The sequence below is a fragment of the Pecten maximus genome, chromosome 7 (genome assembly GCF_902652985.1).
Source record: "Pecten maximus chromosome 7, xPecMax1.1, whole genome shotgun sequence".
NCBI classification, from domain to species: Eukaryota; Metazoa; Mollusca; class Bivalvia; order Pectinida; family Pectinidae; genus Pecten; species Pecten maximus.
In genome coordinates this window covers 17,606,963-17,632,095 of record NC_047021.1, presented here as the reverse complement: position 1 = coordinate 17,632,095, position 25,133 = coordinate 17,606,963, and the positions used below count along the sequence as shown (strand labels likewise).

Genomic DNA, 25,133 nt, shown 5'->3' with positions numbered 1-25,133 from the left:
TCATTACCGTCACGTACACACTTATATTGTTACCATCTCGTACACTTACCACCTAAATGTACACACACTATACTTGTCATTCAAGTCTGAGGAAGATAACAGAGCTGGTATCAAAATACCACTAGTAATAACTTTATTGGTTGTGTTAGATAGTCTTTTATAGATGTGTAATCTGTGAGTGGCCACTAACGCAGATAGTGTGCCACCTGCAAATGGCCATCAATAGAGGGCACCTGAGTTGCACACAATAGACATATGTGATGGCAGGTAAGCTAAAATCTGAGTTCAGGAGGTTCAGACCACTTAGATGCTATTAGCACACCATTCACACTGTACAGTATATATGATCGGAGGTTCAGACCACTTAGATGCTATTAGCACACCATTCACACTGTACAGTATATATGATAAGTCCAGAGCTTTGTCTGAAATATTTTGCAAAACAATGTAGAATGTACAATAAATTTAGATTGGTACTCGATAAATTTGGCATCTATTCAACAATGTACTGCAGAAATAAAAAGCTGTGAAAATTTACAGCTAGACAATCCAGAATGGAGAACACAAAAACAATAACACCCAAAAACTAGTGTGAACATAAATTGTGGAGGCTGGTTGTATGGCAGACAGAAAACTCTGGTAGAGGAGATCATTGATTATTACAGATCTGTGCCTGATATCCTTGTCTGAGCTAATACGAAATAGGTGCTCGAGTTTGGGTGAAAACCTTTCGTAAAACAATTCTTAAGTCAAGGGTGCTGTGAACGTAACAACTTCTCTCCTACTCCAGGTCAGCTTTTAACTGTATACTTGGTACAGCATTTCTGTATAGGCAAATGTACAGCTATTTGTCTACCAATATTAAGTGACACCATATATGTAAAATAGATAGAATAAACACAAAGCATGCAGTCCTAGATATTGGAAGTGAATACAATTCTGAATTAACTGTTACAATTGTAAGAGCTTGTGAAATGTAAATTTTAGGTAAAGCTTTTTCAATTCAGCTTACCGGATAGAACCATATTCGATTTTTTTACATCGCTATAAAAGGTTTTTCATGAAAATTAACAAAGAAGTAAAAACAAAAAACAAAATGGCAAAGTATATGTAATTATGACAAATGACTAGCGTTCACTTTGAAGTTGATCTGACAGAAGCTATATCGAATGGTAAATCTCTTCTCCTTGAACAGTGAAGGGAAATATTGACTTGATCCATAGAATATGAGAAATTTTTAGAAAGGAATTGGCCAATAAGTAATCCAATAAGTACATAATCAACCATTGCTGTGATTGATCTGGACTTCAGTTTTATAAATATGGCAGCACTGTGGGTTTCCTTACATTAATCCATAACTTCTGTGGTAGTGTGAAATATTACAGATCAGCTGGCTACTGAATGTCAGTCTTTAAGCATTAACAACTGGAGCAAAACTAGAAACCTTCAGCCCCGAGTCAGAACATTCAACACCAAAATCTTCTCCTCTGTAAAACTTATCTTTAGACCCTGTGGAAAATATATGTATAAATTCCGCATTATTTTCTCCAGCGGAAAAAAAATATGAGTTTTCTCAGATGTGTTGTTTCTGTTTCTCCTTCAATATCTTATCTTGTTTATCTCTGAATAAAATTTTCTTGTTTTGAATATCCTCAAACATTTTCATATTGGTTATCCCAGGTTTCTAAATATCCCTCTTCCATTCATCTCTAGATATAAACATTTCATTCACCTTTCAATACCAGGTAGTTTAGTCAAACTACTTGAGATATTCAACTATCATGATGACTTCGACCTATCTGTACTGAATCAAGCTCTATGTAATATTTATACCAAGTATTCATCTCTGTCAGGTTGTCATACAAATATTGTACAATTATAGGTTGTTGTTTTTTTTGTTTATTGCCCCAAAGCGGGGTCTCCTTGCACCTGAAGTTACGCAGGCCAACACTTTAACAAACTGAGCTATTGTGGCCTATATCATGTTTATGATATGCCTGCCTCAGTCCATTGGTCAGATATTTAGATTGACGGTGACTGAAGATCCATGTGCATACCGTTATATAAATCCTGGTTTAGAAAACAGTTCAGATATCTAGGTGTATACCTGAAAGTCATTGTATGTCTAGTAAGTATAGATAGATTTCCTTTGTCATTGTATGTCTAGTAAGTATAGATAGATTTCCTTTGTCATTGTATGTCTAGTAAGTATAGATAGATTTCCTTTGTCATTGTATGTCTAGTAAGTATAGATGATTTCCTTATCTTACTGAAATGTGTAGATAAGGTCATATATCCACAATGTAACATCAGTCACGGACCCTGTACTTCCTGTCAAGATTTTTTTTGGAGAATTCACAGAATGATCAAAGTATAATACATGTATATCTTAATTATATTTATGTTTACCATACCGATTCTAGTAAGGGCAACTGCACTCATGAGGGTATCACTACTGATCTTAACAAGGAATCCCAGAGGGATCTTGGCATCGACTAAAGTGTAATTTTGTATTGGTTCTATGTCAGTTTGATCTTTTCTGGACTTTTCGCTGAATTATCTGTTCCATTCATATAGCGTATTGACAAAATATTATACTTTTCTACTTCCAACTACATAGGGACAAAGAAGAATCAATAAATAAAATTTTAGAAAAGGCCAATACAGACTAATTTGAGAAATGGTGATAGCAAACTTTCAAAATCAAAGATGGCCACCACTCATCATTTTTTTTTTCAATGGACATGTACATCTAAGGACCAAGGGGAAACAACTACATATGGCCATCTGTTGGTCGTTTTGTTTCTTCAAGCAGTTGCAAAATTGAACATTTCTGAGGAATTAACAGACGAAATCTAAGATGACTACCGTAGATTTGCAATACCTTATAAGGTGGGCTAAAATACAGCTTATACCTAATTCTCATTTTACAGCATCAATTGCCATAATTAGATAAAATATTGGTGCTAGAAGTTATATGACATGCAATCCCCAAAAATAGTTACATCAAACAATTAAAAAACATGTTTTTTCTTGTGTATATAATGTTGTAGAACATGTTTAAAAGTGAGGTATTTGAGAACGTAAACACCTTTCCATTGGCAACTTAGCCAAAGCTCTTCTGTTGGGTTGAAATTGGCAATAAACACAGACAGTAAACCAGCAGAACTGTATCTTGTAATGTGTTGAAGACTTCCCAGAGTTGTAGACTTGATTACCTTAACACTGGAATCACATCTTTCATTTAGAATAAGAAAGATGATGCGGCTTACTTTAATTGGACTAGATTTACTTTAATTGGAATAGATTTACTTTAATTGGAATGGATTTACTTAAAAGTTTTCAACTATCATTGTGATGAAATATTGTAAACTTACATTTCAGTATCCCGACCGACAGCAGACCCGGGAGTTACACTCCAGGTTCTGACATCCACTGGCTTCAGCTGCGTAGGGGCCATCAATGACATTGTCACAATAGTACAGCTCTTCTCGGTCCAGGGCGGGACATACAGACACCAACTCTGTCAGACCATCGGCTGTGATATTGAGACACCCAGACAGGTCCAGGTACCTTAAACAGGGCAGACCCCCGTCTTCTGCCAGATACCTACAGGAAAAGAGTCAAATTGAAAACCCCTCCTAGTTAAATATATACAGTTTTTGTATATGTTTCCTAATTATAAACGTCTACATCTAAAAGGATCTGTCATGTTCAAAACAGAGAATAATTTTAATATTGCAGTCTGAGATCATATTCATCTTCATCAAACTGTATTATCATATATACTCACCTTCATCAAACTGTATTATCATACATACTAATCTTCATCAAACTGTATTATCATACACACTAATCTTCATCAAACTGTATTATCATACATACTAATCTTCATCAAACTGTATTATCATATACTTGCCTTGTATGGACTTCAAACCAAGAATGTTCTAGTGATGAGAAATTCGTACACATCTACAGTGACTATATAAATCTGTACACGAGCAGTATTGGTATTTATATAAGAGTCAGTCGTGTAAACACTGACCAAAGACATGTAGTATCCACACTTTACATGAAACTGTTGTGAGTTGTTTCAGTAATTAATTCTTATATATATATTAATTAGCCTAACTAATGGTATATGTGACACAGACAGGAAATGCATCTATATTCTATTCATATGTGGTTAACCAATTTTTTCCCTCAAAAATGAAAGATGTATTGACCACTGGAGATCGAGAGATTGTAATAACTATATATTTCACAATTCTTACAACCTTACATAGACAAACTACAAAGATATTACCTTGTAGTCGTATAGACAAACGGGGTCATCTCACAAAGATATTACCTCGTATAGACAAACGGGGTCATCTCACAAAGATATTACCTCGTATAGACAAACAGGGTCATCTCACAAAGATATTACCTTGTATAGACAAACAGGGTCATCTCACAAAGATATTACCTTGTATAGACAAACAGGGTCATCTTACAAAGATATTACCTCGTAGTCGTATAGACAAACAGGGTCATCTCACAAAGATATTACCTTGTAGTCATATAGACAAACAGGGTCATCTCACAAAGATATTACCTCGTATAGACAAACAGGGTCATCTCACAAAGATATTACCTTGTATAGACAAACAGGGTCATCTCACAAAGATCTTACCTCGTAATAGACAAACACGGTCATCTCACAAAGATTTTACCTCGTATAGACAAACACGGTCATCTCACAAAGATATTACCTCGTATAGACAAACAGGGTCATCTCACAAAGATATTACCTCGTATAGACAAACAGGGTCATCTCACAAAAAAATCTTACCTTGTAATAGACAAACACGGTCATCTCACAAAGATCTTACCTCGTATAGACAAACAGGGTCATCTCACAAAGATATTACCTCGTATAGACAAACAGGGTCATCTCACAAAGATATTACCTCGTAGTCATATAGACAAACAGGGTCATCTCACAAAGATCTTACCTCGTATAGACAAACACGGTCATCTCACAAAGATATTACCTCGTATAGACAAACAGGGTCATCTCACAAAGATTTTAACTCGTAATAGACAAACACGGTCATCTCACAAAGATATTACCTCGTATAGACAAACAGGGTCATCTCACAAAGATATTACCTCGTAGTCATATAGACAAACACGGTCATCTCACAAAGATATTACCTCGTATAGACAAACAGGGTCATCTCACAAAGATATTACCTCGTAGTCATATAGACAAACAGGGTCATCTCACAAAGATTTTAACTCGTATAGACAAACAGGGTCACCTCACAAAGATATTACCTCATATAGACAAACAGGGTCATCTCACAAAAAAAATTCTTACCTTGTAGTCGTATAGACAAACAGGGTCATCTCACAAAGATATTACCTCGTATAGACAAACAGGGTCATCTCCCAAAGATATTACCTCGTATAGACAAACAGGGTCATCTCACAAAGATATTACCTCGTATAGACAAACAGGGTCATCTCACAAAGATATTACCTTGTATAGACAAACAGGGTCATCTCACAAAGATATTACCTCGTATAGACAAACAGGGTCATCTCACAAAGATATTACCTTGTATAGACAAACAGGGTCATCTCACAAAGATTTTAACTCGTATAGACAAACAGGGTCATCTCACAAAGATATTACCTCGTATAGACAAACAGGGTCATCTCACAAAGATATTACCTCGTATAGAAAAAGAGAGTCATCTCACAAAGATATTATAATTACCTCGTATAGACAATCGGTCAACTCCAGAGATTTTACCTCATATAGACAAACAGAGTTATCTCAAAGATATTACCTCATATAGACAAACAGAGTGATCTCAAAGATTTTCATTACTTTATATTGACAAACTGGGTCATCTCACAAAGATTTTTCCCTCATATAGACACACATACATGGTTATCTCAAAGATTTTAATTACTTGATATAGACAAACAGGATCATCTTACGTTACATTTGAACATTATATATAGACAAACAGGATCATCTGACAAGGTTTTAACATTATATATAGACAAACAGGTTCATCTCACAAAGATTTTAACATTATATATAGACAAACAGGGTCATCTCACAAGATTTTAACATTATATATAGACAAACAGGGTCATCTCACAAAGATTTTAACATTATATATAGACAAACAGGGTCATCTCACAAAGATTTTACTCTATGGACTAGAGGATTGATCTTGTGAAATGTAAACTAAGTATCTTTTACATGATATTTTTATTCAATAATCTTCCATGCTACAAACCTGAACAGACTTGTATCGGTTGGTATTGGCACAGACCATGCATTGATAAGATATGCTAATAATTCTAGCAATTAGCATGCTGCCATATCGCTAGAGTGACAAGTGCACATGCATCATGCTCTATGACCTTCTACAATTAAATGTTCAGCTCATTATAACAATGTCAAGTCATTAAATTGGTGTAGTCAAATATTTATACAGAAATATAATACATAATGAAATATATTATAACAAACTACCTCTAAGCTAGCAAAGAAATTTTGAATTGTAAATAAACATATCAATTACAAAATTCATCAATTGATCAGAAGAAAATTGTACATTTGCCAGGAGAAGTTTACAGGTAAATATATATACCTATGATACCGAGACTGAATCAATTTAAAGAGAATACGATTTAACTCTCCAGTTTAGTCAATATATACAATCAATAGGCTACCTTTACCTGAAACATACGCACAAGATCAATTACTTTAGGTGTTTGATATATATACCACCAGGCTAGCTAGCATATTCAGAAAAAGGGCTGGAAATATTTTCAAAATTTATAATTACCAGAACAACAAGAATAAAGGGAACTTGAGTTGTTGCATGGAAACATATTTTCTATTTTAAGTAACATTGACCTTGACCTTTGACCTTCGGACCTGAAAAGCAATCTCAAGCAAGCACAAAGTTTCCTTGAGTTTGATCCCCTCAAGGGAACTTCGAGTTATCGTACAGAAACCTCTGTGCAGAGGCCGCTGACACAGACACCAACATACTGATACCTTTATGTTGCCTGCTTTTTGCAGGCAACACAAGAATACTGGTCGAGTGAATGGAATGTTTTTTTAAAAGTCTGCTTCAAGCTTAAGGATAACACTTGATATGTACACGTACAGAAATTACAAATTCTTATGGGTTTTTAACATTGTAGCTTTAGCAAAATTGAAGTTCTACAAACAACTACATTTATTGGTAATATGTTGTTTTTTTCTTTTTAAATTTGATAATATGAAAGACTTAAAATATATCAGCTGGTATTGATCGATACAGCATAAAATTAATGTTCAATTTCAACAAATTTTATTGCAACAAAGCAAAAGGATTAGGCGTCAGGCAAAGCCTATATAAGCCTTGTCCATACAACTTTGGTATGTTACAATTCATTTTACCTTCTTAATTCTGAGATAAAATCAGACCTTGAATAAACATAAAACCTGACAATTCAAAATGCAACTTTACATGTAAATTTTTGCTACATTTGTAAGCCTTGTTTCTTAATAATATCTTTCTGATTTACATAAGCCATTTCCATAATGAAATAAGCAATTTCAATATCTTTCTGAATGTTTTTTTTACAATATGTAAAGAAATGCATCAAATTATCATTCATTTGAATACCATTAATGCCACCTCATTATGTTTCAATGGATCTACATAAACCCAGTATATTGCTAGCAGCAGCAGCAGCATAATCATATAAACATGAAATGATTATTGCAGAGTAACAAAATAGATTGATTATTATCTTCAAATTCTGTTTTTTTTTTAGTAAATAATTGACTGCAACTTAAAATATACAGAGGATATTCAATATCAATGGTTCCCATAACAAATATTTCACGAGTTTGACAGAACACTGATATTTATCATTAGTGCGAAACAAGAGTGAAAAATATTGGTATATCCGATCCTGTCATACTCATGAAATATATGTTATATTTAACGAGAAATACTGGTTCATATTAGTTCAGAATAATATTGGCTCTTAATGTAGGAGGTACTGAGATGTGAGCCAAAATGAGTTATATTTTACCAGTACAGAAAGATTGCAGACACACACAAAATTCACTATGTGAAGCATATATACACATGATGTACTAGCAAATAATGAATTAATAACATGCACAAGACGTTCTTATTGTCATATTCCTGAAATTACAAATTCTGAATGTTTTGTGGTTGGTTTTGAAAACCTCTTCCAACAAATTGGTGGTGTCACTTCAGGAAACTAGTAATGTAACTTGTATTTTATAACTACCAGAAAAAAACTGTGATGAAATATTATATCTGCCGATATTGAGTAATATCGATATCCCTGGCCACCATATCTGTGTCATGATGGCAAAACAGCCTATTTGACAAAATGTACACAAGAGACAGCAGAGGGATCTTGATGCCCACCATTGAAGTTCTTTATTACTTCTTTTTCTTCTTTTTTCTTTTCCTCATATTTACCTCTTGATATATTTATTGTGTTGACAAAAATTTGGTGTACTTAAATTCTTCTGTCTCAGCACTGAACATGTACTAATAGTGTTGAAAAACATTTAAAAATATCAATTTTCAGAAATAATGATTATACACTTGATCTGTCAAAATCATATAGATTGCAACCTGCCACGGATGCATCTGCCCGGGCCATTTTGTTTCCCAGTACATGTAGTAAAGTAACAAGTATAACTAGGGACCAACTATATATGGCGACCATTAAAACATATGAACTGTTAGAAAGATCCAATAAGTACTTCCGTAGAAGTATCAGTAACAAGACAGTTTACGAACCGACGATGGGCGATGGATAGACCACAGACGAAGAGTGATTTGAACATGACAGTCCACCATCTGATGAAAAGCAATCCTCTTGTCATTTACTCATGTCTAGGGCCTGTATCAGGTCACATATATGATATATAAATCCTGTCAAAAGCAAGAGATCAAAGCACTCTTACCATATATTGAGCATGCAAAATAAAATTTCTCGGCTATACATGTAGTTCTACAGAAGACATAACCAGATTTCAGATATTTCTGTTTCTAAAAACCAATTAGGATAACAATCACTATAACAAATTACAAAATTAATCATCAGAATTTACAGACATGTGGCACTTCAATGATGTGGTGGTATTGATCAACACATAAGGACACTAACTTCACCAATCCTTATATAATGTAAATAAAAATTGCAACAATTATTGTCTGCAAAACACTAGGTGATACTTATTCAACCGGTTTAAGCATTTACAAAGGAATAATCCTGGCATCATCAAGGGTCATATGTGTTCTTAAAGACATCTACTGCGCATGCTAGGTCATATAATTACATTATAAGAACAGGTGTTCTTGGGGACACTATAACAGTCAGGTCATACAACAGGTGATCTGGGGGACATCAGCAATAGGATCATACGAGAACAGGTGTTCAGGGGGATATATATATATCAGAACAGGTGTTCTGGGAGACACCAAAAGTCAGGTCATATGAAAACAGGTGTCCTGGAAGACACTCAACAGCTAGCTGGGACATACCAGAACATGTGTTCTGTGAGACATCAACAGCCAGGTCATATCAGAACAGGTGTTAGGAGAGACATCAACAGCCAGGTCATATCAGAACAGGTGTTGGAAGACATCAACAGCCAGGTCATATCAGAACAGGTGTTGGGAGAGACATCAACAGCCAGGTCATATCAGACCAGGTGTTCTGAGAGACAGCAACAACCAGGTCATATCAGAACAGGTGTTGGGAGACATCAACAGCTAGGTCATATCAGAACAGGTGTTAGGAGAGACATCAACAGTCAGGTCATATCAGAACAGGTGTTAGGAGAGACATCAACAGCCAGGTCATATCAGAACAGGTGTTCTGAGAGACATCAACAGCCAGGTCATATCAGAACAGGTGTTCTGAGAGACATCAACAGCCAGGTCATATCAGAACAGGTGTTAGGAGAGACATCAACAGCCAGGTCATATCAGAACAGGTGTTGGGAGACATCAACAGCTAGGTCATATCAGAACAGGTGTTAGGAGAGACATCAACAGCCAGGTCATATCAGAACAGGTGTTAGGAGAGACATCAACAGCCAGGTCATATCAGAACAGGTGTTAGGAGAGACATCAACAGCCAGGTCATATCAGAACAGGTGTCTGAGAGACAGCAACAGCCAGGTCATATCAGAACAGGTGTTGGGAGAGACATCAACAGCTAGGTCATATCAGAACAGGTGTCTGGGAGACATCAACAGTCAGGTCATATCAGAACAGGTGTCTGAGAGACATCAACAGCTAGGTCATATCAGAACAGGTGTCTGAGAGACAGCAACAGCCAGGTCATATCAGAACAGGTGTCTGAGAGACATCAACAGCCAGGTCATATCAGAACAGGTGTTAGGAGAGACATCAACAGCTAGCTAGGTCATATCAGAACAGGTGTTGGGAGAGACATCAACAGCTAGCTAGGTCATATCAGAACAGGTGTTGGGAGAGACATCAACAGCTAGCTAGGTCATATCAGAACAGGTGTTGGGAGAGACATCAACAGCCAGGTCATATCAGAACAGGTGTTAGGAGAGACATCAACAGTCAGGTCATATCAGAACAGGTGTTGGGAGAGACATCAACAGCCAGGTCATATCAGAACAGGTGTTGGGAGACATCAACAGCTAGGTCATATCAGAACAGGTGTTAGGAGAGACATCAATAGCCAGGTCATATCAGAACAGGTGTTCTGAGAGACATCAACAGCCAGGTCATATCAGAACAGGTGTTAGGAGAGACATCAACAGCTAGGTCATATCAGAACAGGTGTTAGGAGAGACATCAACAGCCAGGTCATATCAGAACAGGTGTTAGGAGAGACATCAACAGCCAGGTCATATCAGAACAGGTGTCTGAGAGACAGCAACAGCCAGGTCATATCAGAACAGGTGTCTGAGAGACAGCAACAGCCAGGTCATATCAGAACAGGTGTTGGGAGACATCAACAGCTAGGTCATATCAGAACAGGTGTTGGGAGAGACATCAACAGTCAGGTCATATCAGAACAGGTGTTGGGAGACATCAACAGCTAGGTCATATCAGAACAGGTGTCTGAGAGACAGCAACAGCCAGGTCATATCAGAACAGGTGTTGGGAGAGACATCAACAGCCAGGTCATATCAGAACAGGTGTTAGGAGAGACATCAACAGCTAGCTAGGTCATATCAGAACAGGTGTTGGGAGAGACATCAACAGCTAGCTAGGTCATATCAGAACAGGTGTTGGGAGAGACATCAACAGCCAGGTCATATCAGAACAGGTGTTAGGAGAGACATCAACAGCTAGGTCATATCAGAACAGGTGTTGGGAGAGACATCAACAGCCAGGTCATATCAGAACAGGTGTTGGGAGACATCAACAGCTAGGTCATATCAGAACAGGTGTTAGGAGAGACATCAATAGCCAGGTCATATCAGAACAGGTGTTCTGAGAGACATCAACAGCCAGGTCATATCAGAACAGGTGTTAGGAGAGACATCAACAGCCAGGTCATATATATCAGAACAGGTGTTGGGAGAGACATCAACAGCCAGGTCATATCAGAACAGGTGCTGGGAGAGACATCAACAGCCAGGTCATATCAGAACAGGTGTTGGGAGACATCAACAGCTAGGTCATATCAGAACAGGTGTCTGAGAGACAGCAACAGCCAGGTCATATCAGAACAGGTGTTGGGAGAGACATCAACAGCCAGGTGATATCAGAACAGGTGTTAGGAGAGACATCAATAGCCAGGTCATATCAGAACAGGTGTTGGGAGAGACATCAACAGCCAGGTCATATCAGAACATGTGTTTAGAGAGACATCAACAGCCAGGTCATATCAGAACATGTGTTTAGAGAGACATCAACAGAGAACAAAAGCACAGATAGAAAAGGCAGGCAGGAAAGGTATCAACCCAAATGTTCCAATAGGGGTGGAAGATCTACTTTGGTCTCTTCACTGTTCCTTGATAGAAGACACAGAGGATCAAAGTGCCAAGGCCAATCATAGGTGTTGAGAAAGAGAAAAAGTAAGTAGTATATATAAATATAAAATGGCCTCACTTGAATTGGCATACTATGATTAAGTTGAATTCTTAAATTGATTTGTCTGTGATGTCCATCATGTTTCTTGATATAATTATAAGATTCCTGTCAATTATTATCCCAGTATATTTTGGTTCCTTTGGTTTTTAACTTGTACTCAATCTACCATTTTTTTTCTCCATACATGTGTTAACTGATCTGTATCATGATAGATTAGATATCTGACAACTTTCATTAGAAGAAACTCATCTCAGAAATTTAATTTGTTCCCAATGAATTAGCCTACCTTTTTTGTTCCGGTGACTTATTGAATCGCACGTTCATGTTATATACTATGTACAAACATTTCACTATCGACCAATTTAAAACAAGCAATCTTTTTATTGCTATAGGAATCTCAGTTGCAGAAACACTAACATACAGGTTTTGCCTCATAATCACTTCAACCAGCACGTCCATTTATGTGTGGCCTATTTCTTGGAAATGATGAACCAATCAGAAGTATTCTACTCTCATTAAAGTATCAAATGTAAAAACAGTCGGAGATTTAACTTATCGGTTTCCAATTGGAAAATCCGAGACTATTAAAGACAGTATTCGACAGGGGATTTTATCAACCCTAAAACTCAAGACGACTTTCCGATGTTGCATTAACTAGAGTGTATACCAGTTACTTCCACTTCACAAACCTGGAAGCAGTCGTAATAACTTGCACACAAAATAGTTTGGAATAATCAGAGATAAAACAGGTCATTGTGTATGATTTTAACTGTTTTTCAATAATTTATCAATCTGAAACAGATGTTTTAAAGATATAAAAGTGTGAATCATATCACCCAATCACAAATACTTCACAGAAGGAGATAAGATCTAGATTGTCTATAGTGTGTTGTTAGTCGTATTTTTTGGGGGAAGAATTTTTTCCAGTCCCATCCTGAGCAGGATTTATCAGAGAAATAAGCGACATTTTGATTCCCCCAAGAGTTCCGAATGAATTTGTTCTAGGGAAATTTGGCGAGGATCACTTAAGGTGGCTGTTTCACAGCACCTAAAAAATCCCTGATTTTTGCTAGGGTCCCACTTTTACTTGTCTCCAATCATATGCCTTATATACAGTAGCAGGTGTTATTCACGAGTCATCTAATTTCTCCTACACTGAAGACTTCAGATAAATCAACCTGATTCCGTATTAAGTCCTGACAATTTCTCACTTATCAAATATGTAGATGCTCAAAATATCACACAAAATTTTATTACAATTGAGACTCTAATGCTCATAGGCTTTTTTTTTTATACAAGAAATGAATGCATCAAAAACAGAAACATGTTGATTAAAAAAAACAACCTGTATTAAAAAAAACAACCTGTATCATTCTCACCTTAACCCTGTGTCAGTGATATGGTAACAGCCAGATAGACTCAAATACTCCAGGCAACGAGAGTTGGGGTCAGAGTTCAGCACTTCACCATTCAGGTCATTATCACAGATATTCACATTGTCACCACTTTCCTTGGTGATCCATGTTTTAGTTTCTTGGTTACCAACTGAACCAGATTGTAGTTTGTTAGTGTTTGAATCATCAAGTGAATCACATGTAGTCCGTTTTGGTTTCTTTGATTCATAAAACTTAATGGTAGTCTGATGTGAATGTGATCCATCTGCTTCATGTAAATGTTTAGCAGACATTGTGCAATTAGAGCAGTTTCCCAAACACAAAGATGAATGTGATTTCTGTGAATTAATTGTCATTGTCTGTTTGGTGACTGAACCATCTTCACATGTCTCTGAAAACTTTGTGGAATCTTTGTGTGAAACTTCACACCCTAAATCCATGTCATGACCTGCAATGGCATCATAGCTCAAACTTTGTGCTTCTATCATATCATTTGTGATGTGGTTTTCATTGTCATGAAGCTTTGTGCTGCTTTCTTCAAAAGCCTTTTGTTGATCAGTCTTGCCAGGACCAATCTTCATCAGGTTTTCCATGTAATCACAGGCATGCTCAAGAGCCTCATTCACATTTACGTCAGTCAAGCTTCCCAGTAACACAGATTCTTCTTCTAAGTCAGGAGGAATGGATTTATCTGACACCATTTCAACATTCGGTGTAAAATGAGGGAAGTTTGTGTAGTCATCACTTTTTCCGTGAATCTTATCATTAACAGCAGCCTCTGTCTGAGAAGAGATATCTTGTTCCACATTATCTTCACATTTATGTCCCACAAATACATTTTTCTCAATATATTCCATATTTTTTTCATTCCCTTGTTTAAATTTACCACAGTTTCCACACTTTCCTTTTTTCTTTTGATCCTTTTCATTAGTTTCGGTATCATTTTTCTCCAGTTTGTTTCCAAACTGTTCACTCTGTTCCATGTAGGAGAAATCATTAAAAGATGAAGACAATCTCTGTAGTGTTCTGTCAGTGATATTGAAACAGCCTCCCAGATTGAGATGCCTTAGCTTTGCTCCACATCCTTTTCGGCCGAGCCTAAAGAAAACATTCAGATTTCAAAATCTTAGTACTGTAAGTATTATATAGTATATAACATCAAACATTTAATGAAAAGACAAATTTATCAAACAACATACCTATTCCTGGTCTGGTTTGGAGGTCAAAGTTATAGAATCCAGGCATGATATTCACATGAAAACTATATGTTCAGTTTTCAGGGAAACAACTCTCAAGTTGAATAAATCAATTTTAAAAAATATGTTTTTATATTTGTTTTCACTGTCATAATCACTAATAAGGAGATATTGGTGATTGTTTTCAGCCAACTAATTATGATACAGATAATAATTACCTTTCAATTTCCAATATACAGAAATCCCATTTTCTTGTTATTCAAGGTAAAAGAAACTTTTCAATGTTTTTTCATTACAAATTACCTCGTAACAGACAATGTTTTTGTGAGTATATATCGTAGATCATATGCGTTCGACAGAAAGGTCAGATTCCATTTACATGTGAAGTTGGCAACAGTTTCATTCAATACAGCAAGTCAAATCCAGCAGTTAGGACAAATTTAGGGCCTATTCTTTTATGCGGACAAACCGGTTGGTCAGTTTTTAAATGCAATGTTTCAAACATATATCTTGACGGACCTGCAAATGTTAATACCGGCCTTGGAAGTCTTTGTCAAGGCTTGTCTGAAAACAATTTAAAATCACCAGGTCCGTCTTTATTTCATAAACGAACAACATCGGTCCAACTGGTCCAACCGTTTGGACTGCAAAATCAAAAATGGCCTAAGACTTGATGTCTTTCAATTCGAGTGTAAAGGGAGATAACTTCCTACAAAATGTGAGAAAATTCCATGAACATCAGTCAGTGTTTAACTTACCCTTTAAAAGCTATGTCTGATATCCTTGTCTGAGATAAGTCAAGGATCTCCAGGTTAGGACACTGGCAGAGAATCTTGTAGAGCTGAGGAGAAAACAACAGGATTATAAATTCCCCAAAGTGTCATTCTGTCAGAAATGATCATGTCCACTGACCAAAGGTGAAAACATAAATTCATTTAGTGTTGTCCTTGTTACTGTAAGTTATTTTTGCCTTTTATTGTTGACAGCTGCTATCAGACATATACAAATTTTCTTTCTTTTTTATGTAATAAACATGAAATGTATTCATATTTTTTTTGGAGTGCTTTTTGATGTCATTGATGGACCCAATTCCTAATTGAAATTATTTTATATCTAAAGCTAAAAATGCCTTCTAAATTCACCATATCAAAAGAATGAATTAAAGGCTCTGACACATAAATTATCAACAAAACCAGTTCTCTAGCCACAAGACGCAGTGAATATAATGCTATTTTATACATTTCTTTAGCACAAAGAAGAACATAAATGGGAAGAGAACGACTTACACCTATTTAGTCTAGACCTGCATCTAATAATTCATGAAATGACTGAATGAGTCTATGATGTATGTGCATACTGTATATTTGCACATATATTGCACACTTGTATAAAGTACACAAGTATGTTTTTGAGGTTTATTTTTAAGAATTAAAAAAAAAAAAAAATTGAAATTTTAAATTAAATACTCCAGCATAAGTGGATAGAAATCTGTAACTTATCAAAGCTATATTACCATATTCAATTGAAACCACCAGTCAGATTTAACACATTTGATGGACAGGACATTTACATTACACTGTGATAGGCCTAGTCAGCTTGCATAAGCCAAATAATAACATGGTTGACTGCTGAGTACACTGTACATGTGTAGGCTATGTAACACTGGTCGCTATTTTTTAAGGAAAAAATTCTGTTGGTGAGCTGGTCACTATTTTAATATCATTGAAACACACATCATGTCAATAGGCTCACTTTTTCACAATGAGGTCGTAACTTATACAGTGACTGCCACACAAGTTCAGGGTTTCAGTGTTATCTTTGCTGAATTGACCATTCTGTTAGAGCTACCGTAAATATACAAGTTGAAAGTTGTAAGTTTCTGGCATTTATAAGGTGATTTATTTAGAATTATGAATTAACTGAGTACTGATAATGATATATCATTTCAAGTTTTGCTTGATGTTAATTGAGCCATCATGCATAAGGTATGTTGTACATGAATATGACAACTTCTTCAAGTGAGATCATATGTGTGCAGAACTCGTGTGGCTTGACAAAGATAAAACCTTGTAATTACTGATAAATAGTTTCAAGGAATTAAACATCAATATATTTCTTTCCTTGATTATTAGTTAAATATTTATTTACTAAATCCTTCATATATTTAAGTATTATATCATAATCTTTTTGTCAAAGGTAATAATGATTACAAATCTCATATCACCTACATGCACCTAATCAGCACTTGTCAATTATAAAAGAAAAGTGTGCAATATATGCGCAAATTTATGGTATACATTCTCATCCCTAGTTACCACATCGTCACCATGTGAACACGGGATAAATTAATATAATTGGTTTAACATATAAATATAGTTGTGGGATCGCATAACATTACACAATGTGTGTACAAAGTCTGCACCAGTGATTGTATTGAAACAAAGAACATTCAAACCTCGATGATTCAAACTTTGTTGATTCAAACTTTGTTGATTCAAATTTCTCGCTGTATCAAACTTTTTGCTTGGTCCCGAATTTACTCACTATATAACACTACTAACCCTATGTATGATTCAATTTTTTTACAAATCGAAGTATTCAATGTATCAAACTTTTTTCATGGACCGTTAGCTATAATAATATAGGTAATTGACATCTCATGATTCGAAAAAAGAAATTACCTGTACTGACCACTGTACAGGTGTATGTCGTGACCCCCTGCGGCAAGACTTCACACCTCTCCCACAAATGCTTTTACTGACGATAGGGATTACAATAGCGTGTTGACTACTCCCGATCATGGGGTTTATTAATAATCAGGTCCAATTTATAGATTAATTGTGTATTTAGAAGCCATGGCGTTTAACCCCCCCGGTATACCATACCGGTAGTCGTCTTTGATGAACTCCGCCACCATTGAAATCAGCGGTCGGTGAGTAAATTTTACAGAACAGTAAAACAAACGGATCAATTTTAAACACACAAATTTAGCGATGTCTTCACTCATTCCCAAAGTGTCATGTTTCAAACTTATACATAAATATGCATGTAAATTGACTATTTGTAATTCAATCATGCATTCTTCAAATGATAGGCGTTCCGCATTTTATATATGCACATTACGTAAACACATGTGTCTTCAGCAGAAAAAACGTTAACGTAAGTGTGCTTTGTACTTGCTTTATCTTTGAAAAGTGATATAACTTATTACACAGGTGCACTAATTACACTGGTTTTTACGGTAGCTTGTTTAAATAATAAAATGCTTAATTGATGAAAAGTATTTTTTATTTTGTTGTATTTGGGGTAGATTAACTAAACTTTTCGATGCGAGTCTGACAGGTGACGATCAGCACAAAGACATGTATCGTTAACAGCTATGGTCATAATCAGGAAAACATCCATCTATTATCAATCATGAATAATTCGAAGTCCCGCTGTTTCAAAGTTTTTCTGTTAGTCCCTTGAACTTCGAAACATCGAAGTTTGACTGTATGTGCAATAGCTTTCATAATAACCCTACAGGAAACCAGATGAAAGCTGACCCACCAGCATTTTGGATTTTATTCTATTTTTTTTTAGAAGATCCGGCAGCTTGTGTTAAAACTAGGCTCTGTGACCTCATTTATTATTACTTGCCATTGAGGCGTAAAATGGCAGAGGTCATCAAAGAATGTCAAGCCAAAAATAAAAGTAAAATAACATAGCAAAATTATTTAATGTAAGGTTCATAGCACTGAATAGCCGATTCTGTGATCAATCCACATTGATCAGCCAGCCCTAACCTGCAGCAACAAGAATTATAGCATATTTCAGATGATTTTACTTATCGTTTTACCTTTGGGATGTAAGAAACAATGGTGCAGTGGTAACACACTCACCTTTCACCTAGGGGGCTTGGGCTCATGCACTTACATCTGAGCCAACAAGCATGATTAATCAGTTGCTCTAATTTGTTTCCTTATTGTTGAAAAATAAATAGAGTTTATATAACTATAATTGGTTTGTGCTATCCCACAACTGCACAATTTTTTAAACATGTGAATGTCATTACAATCCTTTCCTATGAAGTCTTTCAGCGAACGTTTTTTACAGGACTGGTGGTAGAGACAGACTTACCAGGCCATTGATGAGGCCTTTGCTGTATCCAAGGTAACAAGACTTGACATGAGACCCAACTCTGGGCAACAGGTACTTCACCAGGGATGTCAACATGGCTGCCTCCTTACGGATCTGAAAATAAATCAAAGCAGAGTGAGCAGGGCTCACATAAATATAACAACCCTCCACCCCCCTTATCAATAAAACAAATCTGTCCAGGGAGATATCATGTGTACCTGCTTTTTTCAAATGTGATCTTTGACCTTTAACCTTGACCAATGACCACCAAAATCAAATCTGTAAAATTTCATACTGGGATGTCATAGTGTAAATATGAACAAGGCATTGTGGGATGATACTAATCCCCCTCATGGAAAACCCTGACGATGAACGTGAATTATGAATTGAACAGGCTGACACAAGTGAAATGTGATCTGTTTTATTAACAACAAATTGATACTCAACTGCATTTGTATTTGTTTTTGAACTCCTGGTGTGAAAGAAAAGATGTGAACATATATGGTGACATCAATGAAAGAGACATTATGTAGCACTCGAGACAATTGTCAGGACTCCATGCTGCATATGTCATCATTGTGCTAAGCAGTTTTTCAAGTAATGTCAAAAACTGATATAAAAATGAAAATGTTGCATTTCAGTGGTTGTTTAAAATAATCTACAATAGCTTACTAGCCCAACTTTGTATAGTGCACTCCGTTTCCATATCCTCTGTAGAAAAACTTGTTGTAAGTAACTTTTCCACAAAGAGGAATAACTCTGTGAAAACCGAAGTGTGAAAACCGAAGCAAAAGTTACAGTTCTTGGATGCTGCATTTTGATATCCTCTCTAGTAATACTTGATGTAAGTAAAAAAATATTCACAAAGAGGAATATCTCTGTGAAAACGGAAGCCAGAGTTATGGTTCTTGCACACTGCACTTTCCCTTATGTGGTCTTGATGTGTATGAAGTATGATGTAAATTATCATGCATGGTTTGAAAGTTATGCTCCGGACAAATAAATTACAGATCCCTATATCCCCTCAGCGGCTCGTAGTACGAGGAGATAACTTAACATTCACAACACATCGTGTACACAAGTCATGTTTGCTAAAGCTGATTTACAGGAGAAATTTTGAGCATTTTTTCAATCAATCTGGACACAAGCTTGGTATTTGGTATATGGAATTAAGAGGGATCTTTATAAAGAAGTGTTTTATTACTATAATAAAGAAGAAAGAATTCCACACATTTTGTTTGGTATCGATAGGCTTTGAAAAGGATTTATGGAAGTTTCAATATATACAATTCTGACCTGTTTATCCTCTATACACTCATCATCTACACTGTTATCGCTCTCATCCCCTCCAGACTCGTCCTGGTCTGCATCCTCGTCTACCATCTCTTCGGACAAGACATCGACCATTAGCTCCTGTGAGATATTTACTTTGTCCTCCTCTACATCACTGTCCAGTTTTGGGACAAATGACCATTGGCCTGTTGAGTGGACATTATATTACCTATTAGTGAAATCATAGCTAATGTAACATTTACCTTTAACTTTCTGTGTTAATTTTCCATTTTTGTAAAATATTTCTGTAATAGATTTGTTTGTTTGTTTGTTTGCTGGGTTTATTGCCCTATGCACAGCTAGGGTCATTTTGAGGCAGAGTCTCCATGTCCTTGTAGTAGTTGGTGACTACCTCATTGAATACCATACAGGAGGCCTGCTGCATGCCATCCAGACATCCAGACAATTCAGATCTTCATCTGAGAATACGTGGTCAGCGCTCTAACCAGTTGAGCTATCACAGCCCCTACTGTAACAGAATCACCAGTAAAACCTTACAGCGAGGAATGAGTGATCTCACTTCTGTGTCAAATGGAGAGAGACAAGTAACATAAAAGAAATGTGTAATGTAAGTTAACAATTCTAGCAGATGTATGTTAGCATAAGCCATTACAGCCTTTGCGATGGTAAATCTATATGTATTGTAAATTAACCCAACACATCAATTTCTTTTATTGATACATGATACAATGCACACTTTTGAAGAGAAATTTTGCGAAAGATGGTAAAATATTTTTTTTATAAACAAGAGGCCTAGAGGGCCTGTATCACTATTTCAGTTATCTTGGCAAAATATTTTAAGATACATTACAATTATTTTTCTGCCTTTTTTGCTGCATCTTCCAATTATGGATTAAACTAAATATAGATCAAATCCTGTCATTCTTCAAAAAGGAAGAAGGCACCCTCTCTGGCCCCAAGGGACCCACATCCTCCATTCATACAACATTAGATATCTTTTGCCCAATAATGCTTTTGACTAAATTTCATTAAAATCCATTCAATTGTTCTGGACTAACAGCGATTTAAATGATTTACCTAAATTTCCCATATTGGGCCCCACCCCTCCAGCCCCAAGGGAGTCTGTTTATACAAAGCTGATGTTCTTATGTAACTATAAACAAACATATATGATATTGTTGGAATTCTTAATAGATCTGATTCTTTTATGTGGTCCTGATTATATCATAACAGGTTGTGTTGTATTCGAAACTATTAAATATTGGGTGCCCATAATAAAAATTGGCAGGAAATAAGACTAATGAAGCAATATAATTGCCATCCCAGCAGAATTATAAGTTAATAGCGGACATATATTGTATTTACCTAATACTTTCAATCAAATCTATGATCCAGTGACCATTGATTTAGAGACTAATTTTACACTGATCAGGGTTTTCCCACCAATTTTACATGTCCAAACTGACCACAGAAGAGATATTTCGATGTTTACAATAGTTTTAAATGTCATAAGAAAGAGTTCTTAAAAGCTACAGATCAACAATATATTTTGAAATTTGTGTGGAATCTATCATAATGTGTATAACATAATTATCTCCCTTTGACTGCTATATATACTTAACTCTGTCATATTCATGAAGTGTTCCAAAACTTATTTATGTGCTAATAACTAACAAATACTAAGATCCTATGAAGACTGTGTCTACAGGTAATAGTATAACTTTAGTGGCATTTTATAGTGTTTTCCTTCTGAGATGTCATAACAGGGTGTCGTGTGAAAAATGCCGTCACATCATACTTACCACAGACATACAGTCCTCATCACAAACTCATTTCAAAACTTTACATTAAGTAGCAAGGACAAAGCTTATATACTTTGGTTTGTCTTTGACATGGGAGAGAGCCCTCAGCCTGCCTTGTTTTGACACTGGCTCAAATGTCGAAAGAAAATTATTACCAAGTCGAGCATTAAAATTTGTTTTGTTTAATTTTGATACACAGCCATCACCCATTAGTCATTTAAAGCAAATGTTAAACCAGAAAACAAAAATGAATGAATTTAGTCTAAGAAGAATTTGATAAAATCCATCATAACTTTCTTATACAAATCAGTAATACCGTTTAATGTTAAGTTTGATTGTTACAATACCATCTTATTGTGAGAAAAAAACAACCAAATAGTACATTTAAACACCTTAAAATGAATTTATAAAGTATTTTTTTACCCATAGACCACTGTACAGGCAAGATGGTTTTCCACAGGGAGCCATCAGTAGCCAATTCATTCCAGCGTTGGGATACTTGGGCACAGCTACAGAGCTGGCGAGGGTTGAGGTGGGAGAAGATTTTCAGCATCAGTTCTTCTGGTAGATTGTCTATACCTCTGTATTCCACTTCTTTCTCAGACTTTTCCCACTCGTCTTTTTCCTGGAATTCATAACCTGCCAACACATATACATTAATAAGGATTTTTTTTTCTATTGAAGCTATTATACATAGGTACCCTGTCCTACTGCATGTAATTACCAGTAGTGAAAAAGAAGAAACCACCAAATGAAATAGGAAATATTCATCGATCAATTTCTCAGGAATCGTACGTAATTCCATAAACAACAGCATCCCGCTTACAGTTTGTTATATTTTAACTACTTTCACTGCTTACTGCTTATTGCTTACTGTCAGTTATACTGCATACTGCCTGGAGTTATAGACCCATTGTTTACTGTGTACTGTCAGTTATAGACCCATTGTCTACTGCGTACTGTCAGTTATAGACCCAATGTCTACTGCGTACTGTCAGTTATAGACCCACTGTCTACTGCGTACTGCCAGTTATAGACCCACTGTCTACTGCGTACTGTCAGTTATAGACCCACAGTCTACTGCATACTGTCAGTTATAGACCCATTGTCTACTGCGTACTGTCAGTTATAGACCCACAGTCTACTGCATACTGTCAGTTATAGACCCACAGTCTACTGCATACTGTCAGTTATAGACCCACTGTCTACTGCGTACTGTCAGTTATACCGCATACTGCCAGTTATAGACCCACTGTCTTCTGCATACTGCCAGTTATACTGCGTACTACCAGTTATAGACCCACTGTTTACTGCGTACTGTCAGTTATACAGCATACTGTCAGTTATAGACCCACTGTCTACTGCGTACTGTCAGTTATACAGCATACTGCCAGTTATAGACCCACTGTCTACTGTGTACCGTCAGTTATACAGCATACTACCAGCTATAGATCCACTGCTTACTGCCTCCACTTCTTACCAGTTTCAACAAATTTCTGCCATTGTTACACATAGAAAGTCCGACTTGTACTCTCCACTAGGCAGAGGGCAGTAGTCAGTAAGTAGTGGCAGTTAGCAGCATGAAGTAACCAGTTGGCTGTAAGCAGTAGGCAGGACACTGTTGCTTATGGAATTCCATAGAAACGGTGATTACAAACTAACTGTCAAGACCCAAGATTTTCATGATCACATACAGGCCATTTTGTTTTCCAATCAGTCTCAAAATTGAACATGAGGAAGATCCATTGAACACTTTCTTAGAGATAGAGATAAGTTACTTTTTTATTTAATTAGTATCAAAAATGAAACATTTTAACTTTCGAAAATACAATCATCGACGTCATTTTAATTTTCTATGGATTATTTTTATTTTTCAAGGTATTCACAGGCCTCGCTATCAGTAACACATATTTCTAGGTCACAATTATAATCATCATCATTATCATCGCTAGAGCTGTAATGATTCACCGGTACATCGATTGAATCGAACCGTAACGAAATAGCGATGTCAGAATCGTTACTTTTCCAAGAATCGCGATGTTTACAAATGGTGGTGTGAGACCTAAAGTAAAGAGTTATCGCCCCCGGAGGCGCTCTTTAATTCAATTACAATGGCAGCAATAGAAGCAGAAGCCGGCGGGTTAGTAAAAGAAAATGCACCAGACGCATTTAAGGCTACTGTGTGGAAGAGTTTCGGCTTTATAAAAGGAACCAGTAGAAAACGGGTGGCCTGCAGGCTATGTCAGGCATCCCCAGCATACAGTGGTAACACCACAAATATGACAACACATCTTCGTCGGCACCATGGCATAACATCTCCAGGGGTGGTCTGCTGTAGGAATACCCACAGCAGCGCCGATTAATGTTGACAATACACGGCCTTCTTACACCAATGATATAAATTAGAAAAAAAAAGAATTTAAACAATCAAAACTTGAAATGAATCTATGTTGCGCCATTCGTTGACAATGAACTACAAACATCGAATCTGTTTTTGTGGGGTTTTTGTTGCAGTAATTATGAAATTGGTGAATTTGAATCGATGGTGATATAAATGATATTATGGTTCAATTAGCACTTTCTATTGCTATGGATCCTAGTTTAAAGTGGTCTCTAGTCATTTAATTTTATTGACATGTCTGTATTATTTCTTCCTGATTATCAAGAAGAGAAAAATCTAAGGAGTTATTCTATCTAATTGTTGCTCTGAATTCTAGTTGAAAGTGTTCTAGTTATTTAATTTTATTGATATATTTGTATCATTTCGACATTTGTTCCTCAGAAAAATGGATATTTTAACTTATTAGTTAAATAACTCAGAGTCGAGAATTTTCTGATAGTGGTGAAATGGATATTTAATATTCCATTTAAATTTCCTTTCTGATAGACTTTTTTGATTATTAAATTTGGATTGATTCTGTCCGTTAAGTATGCATAACATTATACACATTGTATAATTAACTGTATTTAATACATTCCTTTTACATGTGTCAGCTGTCATTTAGACTGAAAAGAGTCATTACCAAATTATTATTTTATCTTATCAATAATTCATCTTTTATTTTCTATGTTTTATACAAAGTATGCATTTGTTTGAGTTATTAAATTACATTATAAAGTAAATAAATTCATTGAAATTACATCACTATCTTTATTGAATCATATTATTCACAGAATTATATGTTAAAG

The 25,133-nt window shown here is 35.9% G+C and overlaps 1 protein-coding gene across 1 annotated transcript in view; it reads right to left on the bottom strand.

Annotated features, from left to right (window-relative positions):
- LOC117331793 (F-box/LRR-repeat protein 5-like) overlaps window positions 1–25,133 on the bottom strand; it is an 85,275-nt gene that overhangs the window by 52,560 nt on the left and 7,582 nt on the right. The window contains exons 4-9 of the mRNA XM_033890680.1: window positions 22,368–22,583; window positions 20,146–20,327; window positions 18,850–18,963; window positions 15,489–15,571; window positions 13,520–14,632; window positions 3,378–3,609 (exon numbers count right to left, since the gene is read on the bottom strand). Coding sequence (XP_033746571.1) covers window positions 3,381–3,609; window positions 13,520–14,632; window positions 15,489–15,571; window positions 18,850–18,963; window positions 20,146–20,327; window positions 22,368–22,583 — 1,937 coding nt within the window. The 3' untranslated portion in view covers window positions 3,378–3,380. The remainder of the gene's footprint in view (window positions 1–3,377; window positions 3,610–13,519; window positions 14,633–15,488; window positions 15,572–18,849; window positions 18,964–20,145; window positions 20,328–22,367; window positions 22,584–25,133) is intronic.